At 36.0% G+C, this 13,355-nt stretch overlaps 1 protein-coding gene across 2 annotated transcripts in view; it reads right to left on the bottom strand.

Moving 5' to 3' along the window:
- Positions 1-7,217: 7,217 nt before the first annotated feature.
- LOC105219627 (uncharacterized) overlaps positions 7,218-13,355 on the bottom strand; it is a 43,406-nt gene continuing 37,268 nt past the window's right edge. The window contains exons 9-10 of one of the 2 annotated variants that reach the window (XM_029045200.2): positions 11,457-13,273; positions 7,218-9,931 (exon numbers count right to left, since the gene is read on the bottom strand). In XM_029045200.2, the coding sequence (XP_028901033.2) occupies positions 8,946-9,931; positions 11,457-13,273 (2,803 nt within the window). In that variant the 3' untranslated portion in view covers positions 7,218-8,945. The remainder of the gene's footprint in view (positions 9,932-11,456; positions 13,274-13,355) is intronic. The other variant, XM_011195896.3, reaches the window with a different exon arrangement.

Genomic DNA, 13,355 nt, shown 5'->3' with positions numbered 1-13,355 from the left:
GAGCGTACTGTGTGAAAGACTAAAGCCCACCGTCAACAAACTGATTGGACCTTATCAGTGTGGCTTTAGACCTGGAAAATCAACAACTGACCAGATATTCACCATGCGCCAAATCTTGGAGAAGACCCGTGAAAAAAGGATCGACACACACCATCTATTTGTCGACTTTAAAGCTGCTTTCGACAGCACGAAAAGGAGCTGCCTTTATGCCGCGATGTCTGAATTTGGTATCCCCGCAAAACTAATACGGCTGTGTAAGTTGACGTTGAGCAACACCAAAAGCTCCGTCAGGATCGGGAAGGACCTCTCCGAGCCATTCGATACCAAACGAGGTTTCAGACAAGGTGACTCGCTATCGTGCGACTTCTTTAACTTGATGCTGGAGAAAATTATAAGAGCTGCAGAGCTAAATAGAGAAGGTACAATCTTCTACAAGAGTGTACAGCTCCTGGCGTACGCCGATGATATTGATATCATCGGAAACAACACCCGCGCCGTTAGTTCTGCTTTTTCCCGCCTGGATAAGGAAGCGAAGCGAATGGGTCTGGTGGTGAACGAGGACAAGACGAAATATCTCCTGTCATCAAACAAACAGTCAGCGCATTCGCGTCTTGGCTCCCACGTCACTGTTGACAGTCATAACTTTGAAGTTGTAGATAATTTCGTATACCTAGGAACCAACATTAACACCGATAATAATGTCAGCCTTGAAATCCAACGCAGAATTACTCTTGCCAACAGGTGCTACTATGGACTGAGTAGGCAATTGAAAAGTAAAGTCCTCTCTCGACGAACAAAAACTAAACTCTACAAGTCCCTCATCATTCCCGTCCTACTTTATGGTGCAGAAGCGTGGACGGTGTCAACATCCGATGAGACGGCACTAGGAGTTTTCGAGAGAAAGGTTTTGCGGAAGATTTACGGTCCCTTAAACATTGGTAACGGCGAATACCGCAGAAGATGGAATGATGAGCTGTATGTGTTGTTCGACGACATAGACATAGTCCAGCGAATAAAAAGACAGCGGCTACGCTGGCTGGGTCATGTTGTTCGAATGGATGAAAGTGCCCCAGCTCTGAAAGTTTTCGATGCAGTACCCGCTGGTGGAAGCCGAGGAAGAGGGAGACCTCCACTCCGGTGGAAGGACCAGGTGGAGAAGGACCTGTCTTCACTTGGTATTACCAATTGGCGCCAAACCGCCAAAAGGAGAGATGCGTGGCGCACTGTTGTGGACTCGGCTATAACCGCGTAAGCGGTTTCTACGCCAGTTAAGAAGAAGAAGAAGTGAGTTCACTGCGATCGTAAATTTTATTTTCGATACGGTTTCAATGATATCAATGTAAAATTTTTCGATTGTATAAAACATATTTTCGTTCGAAACGGTTTCAATGATTAGGCTCAATATTTCACAAATCCATGTTTCTAAGAGTTTTCCAGAGATTTTAGATTGATAATGAAGGGCTTTTTACAATTGTTTGTAACACTTCATATAAGAAATATAGTAATCCCCGCTTAAGTGTCTCGAGTACTAACCACACTTTAATCAAATACCTCGATCTATTATTTTTTTCTTATAGAATGAAAATCCCATTTAATAGATCTCATAAAATTTTGAATTCTTTTAAAGCTTTTCTAATCTAATCTTTCTCCACTTCAACTGATAAATTTTTGACAATGCTAGCGCATTGATTAAAAGGCACTTAAAAGAGGAAATATTTGGGAAAGGCACTTAAACAGGAAGGCGCTATGGCAGGGATCCCTCACTGTATACTCAATGATTGACAAGCTCCATCTTGGTTATTTTGAGATGGGTTAACTGTTTGAAAATACTTATCATATAATTTTAGGTTATGCTTGTCTGAAGACTTTAGGTTGACTATCCTGTATACAGCCGACAATGTTACGATAGTATCCGTCGCACTTCCGATTTATAGAAGAACTACCGTAATGCTCAAAATGTGGTTTTTTGTGGTATAGAAGTACTGACTAAAATTCTCGATCGATCAGACCTAACTTTGAAAACTCGAAATTAAATGTAATACAAAGACCAGTCTGTGCAGGAGTAACAGGTGGTATCAATTTATGTCCGACTGATGTACTTATGTACTTAATATGCTTCCCGCATCAACCATTATATCCATTAAATCGCAGCATGTTCTGCTATAAGAACTAAGGAGTTAGGTGATTGGAACCAGAAGATCTTTGGACATATGTAGTGATATTCTGAACCAATTCAAAGTAAAGGTTAATAAATCAGACTACATTCTCCTAAAGTTAGATTTCAAGAGTAACTTCCAGGTGAGGATACGCTCTAGACGAGAATGGAGAGGAGGCATAGTACGGGAGGAAGATATCATACAGACGGGTCCAAAATAGACAGAAGTATACTCCGATGATCTTAACATTTCTCTCACTTTCCGTCTACCGAAGTCGGCTAGCATTTTCCAAACGGAAGTACTTGGGTCTCTATTATAACGTGGCGTTGGCCATTTAGATTAGGCTTGTGAAACTCAATTGGCTATTTACGAAAGGATATATAAAGAAATTATGTACATAGATAGCCACTGGGCACTCCTGGCATTGTCGTCGCCAATGACTAATTCCAGCATAGTCCATTACTTCAAGAAGGCATTGAGTTCACTAGAAGTTAAATTTCAGCTAAACTTGATATGGGTATCCGGCCAGTGAAACATTTTCGGAGCAGGAGCATTTCTGGACTAATTCGAGGCAGAGTTACCACCATGCCCGCTAGAAGCGATCAGGAGAGAGTTCAACTTACAATTTGAACAATTAGCTAACAACAGTTGGAAAACCAAATGTAAAAGAACTAAACAGATATGGCCAAAATATGATAAGACAAGAACTAGGGCCTTATTAAATAGGTCCAGGAAAAGTATTTGCAGGCTTACAGCTACCATAACGGGGCATTGATTATTTGGAGAACATGCATTGAGAATGGATATGCCCTACAATAACATTTGCCGCGGTTATGAACTAGAAGAGAATAAGGAAACAATTTTCCACTTCTCCTGCGAATGCCCAGCCCCAATCGATGACGATTGAATAGTTGTTCCATTACCCGACCATGAAGAAATTCGAATAGCAATTACCCGCTTGAAGAACAATAAAGCGGCGGGGGCCGATGGATTACCGGCCGAGCTATTCAAATACGGCGGCGAAGAACTGATAAGGTGCATGCATCAGCTTCTTTGTAGAATATGGTCGGAAGAAAGCATGCCTGACAATTGGAATCTCAGTGTGCTCTGCCCAATCCATAAAAAGGGAGACCCCACAATCTGTGCCTATTACCGTGGGATAAGCCTCCTCAACATCGCTTATAAGGTTTTATCGAGCGTACTGTGTGAAAGATTAAAGCCCACCGTCAACAAACTGATTGGACCTTATCAGTCTGGCTTTAGACCTGGAAAATCTACAATGGACCAGATATTCACCATGCGCCAAATCTTGGAAAAAACCCGAGAGAGAAGAATCGATACTCACCATCTTTTTATCGATTTTAAAGCTGCTTTCGATAGCACGAAAAGGAGCTGCCTTTATGCCGCGATGTCTGAATTTGGTATCCCAGCAAAACTAATACGGCTATGTAAACTGACGTTGAGCAACACCAAAAGCTCCGTCAGGATCGGGAAGGACCTCTCCGAGCCGTTCGATACCAAACGAGGCTTCAGACAGGGTGACTCACTATCGTGCGACTTCTTCAATCTATTGCTGAAAAAAATTATACGGGCTGCAGAGCTAAATAGAGAAGGTAAAATCTTCTATAAGAATGTACCGCTGCCGGCGAATACCGATGATATTGAAGCGTAGCGTATCGGGTGAATGAGGACAAGACGAAATATCATCAAACAAACAGTCAGGGTACTCGCGTCTTGGCTCCCACACTGTTGACAGTCATAACTTCGAAGTTGTAGATAATTTCGTATGCCTGGGAACCAGGATTAACAACACCAACAATGTCAGCCTAGAAATCCAAACCAGAATCACTTTTGCCAACAGGTGCTACTATGGACTGAGTAGGCAATTGAAAAGTTAAGTCCTCTCTCGACGAACCAAAATCAAACTCTATAAGTCGCTCATTATTCCCATCCTGATGTATGGCGCTGAAGCGTGGACGATGACAACATCCGATGAGACGACTCTTGGGGTTTTCGAGAGAAAGGTTTTGCGCAAGATTTATGGTCCTCTAAACATTGGCAACGGCGAATACCGCAGACGATGGAACGATGAGCTGTACGATTTATACAACGACATTGACATAGTTCAGCGAATAAAAAGACAGCGGCTACGCTGGCTAGGTCATGTTGTACGAATGGATGAAAACACTCCAGCTCTGAAAGTGTTCAATGCAGTACCCGCTGGAGGAATCCGTGGACGAGCACGACCTCCACTCCGATGGAAGGATCAAGTGGAAAGCGACCTGGCTTCACTTGGCGTTTTTCCAGTTGGCGCCAAAAAGCAAAAAGGAGAAACGAGTGGCGCGCTCTGGTGGATTCGGCTATAATCGTTTAAAGCGGTTCCTACGCCAAATATATATATATATATATATTTTAGCTTAAATCAACTTAAATCAAATCAGCAACAATCCTCTAACTTATTAAAAATAAAAGACATTTGTGGTTTATAAACACGTTTATTTTCATTCATATATATATTTATATATACTATATATCATATGCTATTTGAATTCACAATGAATGCGACATTTTCTTAAAACAAATTACATATTTCTTTTTTTTCTTCATTCATATGTATGTTTGTATGTATGTATATATTTTGCATTTATGCATTTCTTCACTTAATGCTATGTTTTATAGTTGAACATTTATGTATGTATGGTATGTACGTCTGCTGCATTTGTGTCTGTTGAGTAGGTATACAGTATGCTGCCAAAAAATTAGTTCAACACGGATCTTGATTTGATTAGCAGTATTTCTTAACTACGTTTTTTGTTTTTTTTAGTGATTATAATATTATAAAATAAATATTATATTGTTGAAAATAAAGAAAAATTTTGAATAAAAAAAAATTGTTTTTAAAATATATTTATTTTTTTTTATTTTGTTTTCACCACTTGCCAATATTTTTGCAAATCATTTAATTTTTTTTTCATTTAATCATATTTTTTTGCTTTTTATTTCCCTTATTTTTGTAATCATTTTTTTTTTATAGATACACAAACAAATATATTCATTATATTATTAAAAATTTTGTCCACACAAATAATTAAATATTGTTTGAATAGATAATTATGTTTTATATGAATAATTTCCATTAACTCCATTTCCTATTAATAATTGTTATAATTAAAAAAAAAAAATCTGCGTTTCTAATTTGTTGGAAAGCTACTGCAAAAAGTAAAATTATTTGCTTAATTAAGTAGGTTGATGCATATGTATGCATTACTTATACACTGTTTAATTTTATTTCAATTTTTTAAAGTATAACCTTAATACTAGAAAAAATTAACAGTGCGAATATGTTAAATATATCAATTTGCATAGTTCAAATACCATTTCAGAGTTAAACTAAAAAAAAACACTAAAGTAAATGTCAAGAGTTACAAAAAGTATACTTAGCAACTAACTGTTATTAAATATTTTTTCATATATGTTGTACAAAAAAAATTAGTTTATTTTAAGAAAATTCAATTTTAAATTGAATTCGTATTGGTTTTTATTATATTATTTATTGTTATTTGCAACAGGAAGTATGGTGGATTTAACTTTGCATTTTATGTTATTTTTCTGTTAACAAAAAAATTTATTTAATTTTTTTATTTTATTTTCTGTGTGAAATAAGTGTATAATTTAATTATAAAATACGGAAGCATATTCATATTATTTTTTCTTCTACTGTTTGTTAGAAATATATATAAAATAATTTTTTAACATATATTGCAAAATATTTTTTTTATTTTTGTAAAAATTATAATAGAAATAAAAGTATATATTTTTGCATATGGCTTTTAACTTATTCATTAAATTACATTAGTATTTATAAAAATTATGGCATATTTCTTTATTAATTAAATAATTTTTTGTTCATATATTTTTCGAAAACACTGTTTTTTAGCTAACTCTTTCGTATAAGATAATTTTAGTTTTTTTCTTTTAATTTTCATATAACTTTAATGCTTTCCAAATAAAAGTTTATTTTTTTATATTTCCAAATTTTTTCAATATTGTTTTATTTCATTATATTTCGCTTAGTATTTTCAATTTCAGTAAGTTTTTTCAGTTCCAAAATTTAATTTTTTTTAATTTTATTTTTTTTAAATTATTTTAATTTAATTTTTTAAACAATTTTATTTTTTTTTTTTTCATTTTGCTTGTTTTTGCTATTGTTGTAACTGTCATTTAACTACCTCGCTTGTTTTAATAATTCTTCTTGACTTATATTATAATGCCAAGTGCGTAAGTTTCAAATAATTAATTTATAGTTAGATTTTTGTTTCGTTGATGACACGCAAGTATAGTTCTTGTTTTTGTTTAAAACATTTTTTGAATTCCTTTTTTCTTTTTCTTTAATAATAAAATTTTGTTTTGCCTTGTGCTATAATTTTTTCCAACTATTCTGTTTTGATTCACCATTTGTTAGTACCTTAGTTTAGTTAAAAATGTATTTATCTAGTGATTTTAATTTAATTTAACAAAATGAAATGCAATTTCAGTGCAAAATTTTGTAACAACTTAGTACATTAAATAGTTTTAATGCAGTATGGTTGATAATTTGTTTAATTTTACCGCTTACTTTTTACTAATTAAGAATTCAAATAAAAAAACATAATTTATATTTAATAAAATTAAAATTGAATTGAAAAAAATTTATAAAAAATAATGAATAAAAAAAATAAAAATTTGATAATGTTCCACATATTTCATTTCAAAGAATTTATAATAATTTATAATGAGTTGTAAACAATAATTTCTCAAACATAACCTTAAAAATTTTCACACTTGATAAATTTAGATATTAATAATAAAACACTTGTAATTTATTTGAAATGCTTCACAATTAGTAGAAATATATTATATTTTTGAAATACATTTGAACATCCATAACTCGAATCATCATAATCCACAAAAAAAAACTTCCACTTAGAGAGACTTCTGAGTTACGGCAGGTATTTTGTATGAAATTTGAGTTTTATCGCCAATTCAAGAGTTCGATTTATGGATAATTTCGAGTTATGGAAGTTCAACTGTACATATAGTATTAGAATTATTTGCACAAAATATTTTTATCTGCGATAGTTTTTTATTTCAAAAATGTTTTGTTTTTATAAAAATACAATTAAAGAAAATTGCTTCATATAAATACGGGAAAAATTAAAAAAAAGAGGATCAAACAATTATTTGAAAAATCATTTAAACTCCGTTTTCAAAAAGATGAAAATATTTTTTGTAGTATAAACGAAAACTTTTAAAAAAATTTTGGTATGACAAATTTTTGAAATATAAAATTTTGCTTAAAAAAACTATGATTAAACTCTCCTGCAAATTTAACAAAAAAATATATTGGTTTCGCTTCAAATTTAATCAGTGTATTAAGGGGTTATACCACTATAGAACTTTAAAAAATAAAATTTTGAATTTATTTCGTATAAAAAATATTTAGTAGTCTTAAAAAAATGAATTCAACATAATTTACATGTTGGACAAGACCTTAAAGTTCGACTATTTCAATCAAAACCGGAGCCACAAACAGTGTGTGTTGAGCAACAGTCCTAATATTGTTCAAAATTCTAGGGGGATGAACATTCTGTTAAATAAAGTTCCCTTAAAAATATCCAAAAATTATATTATTATTTCATGCTCTACAGTGGAGTCAGCGCTTAAAAAATTACAAATTTCGAAAAGACATTATTCAAATATTTCAGATCAAAAGGAAATTTATAAATCTGTTTATTTTTAAGGCTCACAGTGGAATAAGCCCTTAAAAAATTACAAATTTCGAAAACATATTTTTCAAATAATTTCCTTTAGTTTTTAAATCTATTAATATTTTAATAAAAAAAAAATTCATACAAATTTTTTAAAATCTTAATTTAATATCGTTTAAAAAATTAAATACAAGTAAGTGTTTGTGTTTAATATACAATTTTATTTCATAGGTTAGAAATTCTGTTCATAATTTTCGATATTTTAAAACTACTTCAATGTGCAGTGAGGAACTTAAAAAAGAAATTGCAGTCACTAGTTTCAGTTTTCTTCATTATTTCTTAAATTTTTATTGCCACATATCTAATATATATTTCTAAATTAAACCAAAAACAAAAAATATTGAATATCCTAAGCTACTTTTTCTTAAATATTTATATTTTTGTTTTACAAAATGTTATGGTTGAAAGTTTTTGCAATGGAAAGTGAAAAAACGCAAGTTGTTGGGAATGAAGAAAATTACATGTTGATGAAAAAATAATAGCAAATAACAAAAATTAAAAAAAAAATAAAAATGAAAAAAAAATAAAATAAAAAATATTAAAAAAAAAGAAATTAAAAAAATTAAAAAAGAATGAAAATAATGAAACTAAAAAGTAATGAAAAACCTATGAAAGTATAAAATGTAAGGTTACATTGTAGATTTAAATAATTTCTTAGATATATAAGTATATAAAAATACCAAAAAAAAATATTTAAAAAAAAGTGTATATATGTATATTATTAAATAATTATGCACATAATTGCGTGCGCTATTTCGAGCTGCCTTCACGCTTATTCACACTCGCTTTTTCTCTCTTTACTCTCTGCTTACATATGTTTATGTATACGCTAGCATTTATTTCACTTTCACTCTTATACTATCGTTAACTCTTTCTCTCTTTCTTTCCTTGCTGCACATTATATATTCTTTTTACTGCTCTCTTCAGCTTTCCGCTTAAATAACTACACTTAATTAATTTTGAAATTGTAACTTCAATATATTTAATTCAACGGCCACAAGAGCGCATCGTCATCCTCCTCCTCGTCATCATCATCCACCAGCACAGCATCGTCTTGCGACCAATTGGGAAATTGCTCTTGCACAGCATCGACAGCGTCCAAGTCAATCACCTCCGCGCTCTCAGCCGCTATAAAAGTGCTGCTTTGCGGCAGCAAGCGCTGCTCCTCAAAGTCCGCATAGTAGGTGTCATCCTCCATTTGCATATAGGCGCTGTCGGTCAAGTCCAGATTATCATCGGCAATATTCTCCGTGACAACAGTGGGCTCCAAGTCGACTGGTGGCTCGTATTCCATGCGCACCATGTCATCCTCGGCATCGCCAACAGCGCCACCACCACTACCACCAGCACCCGCATCGCGCCCACCAACCGCAGTCGGCATATTGTTGGCCGCATTCGTTTCCGCATCGACATCCATCAGCCAGGTATGTACGGTGCTGACGCTTGTGCGTAAGCTGCTGTTGTCGTCGTAGCTGGGCGTACTGGCGTGCTGCTTGATGCCCACCAAATTCTGATAGATATTGACATCGTTATGTCCCAACTGCACCGTCGGCACTGCTTCGGCATGCAGTTTGCCGCCGCTCAGCAGACAATTCGGTTCGAAATGACGCCGACAGATTTTGAAATTCATATTCTCGTGCAGTTTCGGATAGTAGTCGATTTTCAGATTGTGACACCATTTCGTGCAGAGATTCCGTTGCGCTGGGAAGCTGTAGAGCTGTTGCATTTCATGGCAGATGCGCACGATGCACTTGCTGCGGTACGGCGCAGGCGGTTTGAGCATATGTGCGGCTGCTGTGGCGGTGCGATTGCGTAGTAACATTGTTGGGCGTGCGCCCAGTCGCAGTGTACCGTTAGTGTTGAAGCAATCGGCGCGAAAATGTGCACTACAGATCTTCTTATCACTGTTGCGGTAGAGACCTTCGTCGATCTTCAGTATTTGACACCATTGGCGGTAGATATCACCTGCTAATTTAAAGAAGAGTTAGTTTACAATGAAACAGAATGCAGAAATTCAATAATAATTGGGAATAGATTAGGGCTTTCGTGCCATTTTGTTTTTAATAAAAAAAATTAAAATGATAACACACAATTTGACCCATATATTCGACATAAAGTCCACTAGAATAACGACAATTATCATATATAGTATATGAGAGCTATGGTAATTCCTGAACCGATTTCACTAATTTTCACCACTAAGGTACACTATATCCAAGACTATACGCTCACTACATTTGACTAAGATATCTCATATATTAACCAATACATATATGCGGCATAAAGCCCACCGTATTTTTTGAAAAACCTATAATTATGTGTATATGGCAGCTAGAGGAAGCCATGACCCGATTTTAATCATTTTTGGAACAGAGATACAATATTAGAAAAAAAAAATTCCTCTGAATTAAATGAGAATAGCTGAGAGATTTACCGAAATTTTCGGTGAAAAATTAACCTTAGGCATTGAGTCTTTCATGTTCGATATCCGGGCCTTGAAAAGTTATAGTCCGATTTCGACAATTTTTCCACAAGTGATGCCACAGCTCAAATGCAGTATTTGTGTAAAGTTTTATTGCGCTATCAACATTGGTTCCCAATGTATATATTATAAAGTGAAGGATCCGATGGAATTCAAAATTGAGTTATATTGAAAGTAGGCGTGGTTGTGAACCGATTTCGCCATTTATCATCTGGATGACAATAAAATATTAGGTATCGAATTTAATTAAAATCGGTCGAGTAGTTTTTGAGATATGGTTTTTGACCCATAATCCTTATTTTCATCTAAATGCAGCCTTTTTCTGCCATTTCTTCTGTAAAATTTAGTGTTTCTTATATTTTTCATTAGTGAGTAAACGCACTTTTAGTAATTTTCAACATAATCTTTGTATGGGATGTGGGCGTGGTTATTATTCGATTTCGACTAATTTTATGGTGTGTAATGGCGTAAGTAAGGGAAGTAACTGCAGAAAGTTTGGTTTATATAGCTTAATTAGTTTGCGAAATATATACAAAAAAAAACCTTTTAGGGGGCGGGACCACGCCCACTTTTCAAAAATAATTACATCCAAATATGCCCCCCTTAATTTGATCCTCTGTACCACATACTATTTGCATAACTTTATTTATTACTTGGTTATGACACTTTAAAAGTTTTTGGTTTTGCCATTTTGGGGGCGTGGCAATGGTCCGATTAAGCCCATTTGCAGTTCAAAAGTTCCAAAGAATATGTGTACCAAGTTTCATCAAGATATCTTAATTTTTACTCAAGTTATTCGTTACACGGCGGATGGAATGGACAGACAGACATTCGAATTTCAACTCGTCTCGTCATCCTGTCATTTCAATATAAGTATATAACCCTATATCCTGACTTACAAACAACCGTTATGTGGACAAAACTATAATACTCTATTTGCAACTTTGTTGCGAGAGTATAATAGTAAATAGAACTTAAAAAAATTAAGCAAATTATTCTTATAATGCTTACCTTTAGGGAAGCTATAGAACTCCACGCCATCTTTGCTCTTCTTGCGTCCGCAATGTGGCAAGCAACATTTCGTTTCCATCTCCGCTGGACGTTCGACACTGTGTATGAGTTTGCTGTTGTGACCCAAACGCAGTGTAGGCACCGCCCAGACACGCAAACTATGGCCACCAATGCAGAAAGTTTCGAAATGTTCGCTACACACATTATAGCTGCCATCCACGTAGGTGCGTGGATCGATTTTCAAATTGAAACACCATTTGGTGAACAATTCGAAATCATCTGGGAATTTCGAGAATATTTTCAAATCCGTGCGTGTAGCGGTACTATTGCCACAATTGGTAACACTACAAGCAATAGCGCTCAGCTTTGGCATCGCAGTAGGCGCAGCCGCTGGACGGCCAAGGGGCGTGAGAGCTTTTGTTGGTGCAGCTGGTGCAATCGTTGCGTGAGGCGTTGGCAGTGCATTTGGTGCAGGCAAATACAACGTGGGCACAGCATTATTGTTCAGACCATGCGCGCTAAAGCAATCGCTCTCAAAATGCAGCTCACAAACGCGCAATTCGGCATGGTGACGCGCATCGTAAGCGATCTGTGTGCGCTCCGACCAAATTTTCACGAACACATGATTGCCGGGGAAGGGGAATAGACGACGTTTACTCTGAGTGTCAGCACAAGCGGGCACATTGCAGTGCAGTGGTTTATGGCTGCTTAATGGCATGCTGCTTACCGATGGTATGCGCGGTGGTGATGCTATCAGTGGACGCTTATGCATACGCGTTGCTTCATATTGGCCATTACGATAGATATCGGTGCTATTGTGTCCCAAATTCAATGTGGGTATGGCATCGACGACTAAACGTTTATTATACTGACCGCGCTCGAAATGCGCGCTACATATGAGGTGTGTATTGCGCTGCGACTCATTGAAGAGTACGCGTAAATTGTATTCCCAGCGTTTCAGGAAGACCGGTTCAGTGGGGAAACGGAACAGACGCACACCGGACTCGCGCGTACGGCCACAATGCGGCAAACAGCAGGCGCGTACTTTGGCTGAGCCGCCGCGTACCAGTTGCAATGAGAAGAACGACGAAGCGGGTGTACCTTCTTTCACGGCGCTTGGTTTCTCCTCGCGTATGACATTCAAAAGTGAATTTTCACCATCACCCATATCGTAGCCATCATCATCGCCATCATAGTAATCATCACCATCCTCATTGCTTGCGGTGTACGCATAGTGGCTGCGCTTCGTTGTGGCGCTCACTTTTTGTGGCGGCCGCTCAATTGGCGCTAGCAAATCCATATCTTCTTGCTGATAAGCCTTATGTTTTGGCGCATCTACATGCTGTGCTGTGGAACTCAACTCATCATTAGTAGTATCCATGGTCTCATCATTGTCTAACTGTTCCGCATAGCCGCCCGGATTGCGCTCATAGTCTCCATCTTTTTGCTGTAGTTTTCTGGGATTCTCATTCGTGAATAGTATGGCTGGCGCATGTTTGCCCAAATTCAAGGTGGGCACCGCCCATCTAAACAACTTGGCTTTGTTCTCATAATGTATGATGCATTGGTTTTCAAAGTGTTCGCTACAAATTTGATAGCGCCAAGGTGCGTCGCCATCGTATTTGATGCCTAAATTATGCACCCACTTCTCGAATTGTTCATGCATAGTTGGGAATTTGAAGGTGCGCACATTGTCTTGGAATAGTTGTTTGCGGCAATGAGCCAAGCAACAACGTCGCGAGCCGGGGATTAATTTGTTGTAGCCATCGGGGGTGGTGGTTGATGCTGCGGCGGCCGCTGCTGCAGAAGTTGATGGGCTGTGGGAATAATAATAGAAAATTTAGTCAAATTATAAAAGTAAGTGAAATAAGCAAGTTAATTCAAGCGCTGCCTTTAAAC

This window comes from Zeugodacus cucurbitae, chromosome 3 (genome assembly GCF_028554725.1).
Source record: "Zeugodacus cucurbitae isolate PBARC_wt_2022May chromosome 3, idZeuCucr1.2, whole genome shotgun sequence".
NCBI classification, from domain to species: Eukaryota; Metazoa; Arthropoda; class Insecta; order Diptera; family Tephritidae; genus Zeugodacus; species Zeugodacus cucurbitae.
The sequence above is the reverse complement of the archived record's forward strand: the minus strand, read 5'-3'. Positions and strand labels throughout refer to the sequence as shown.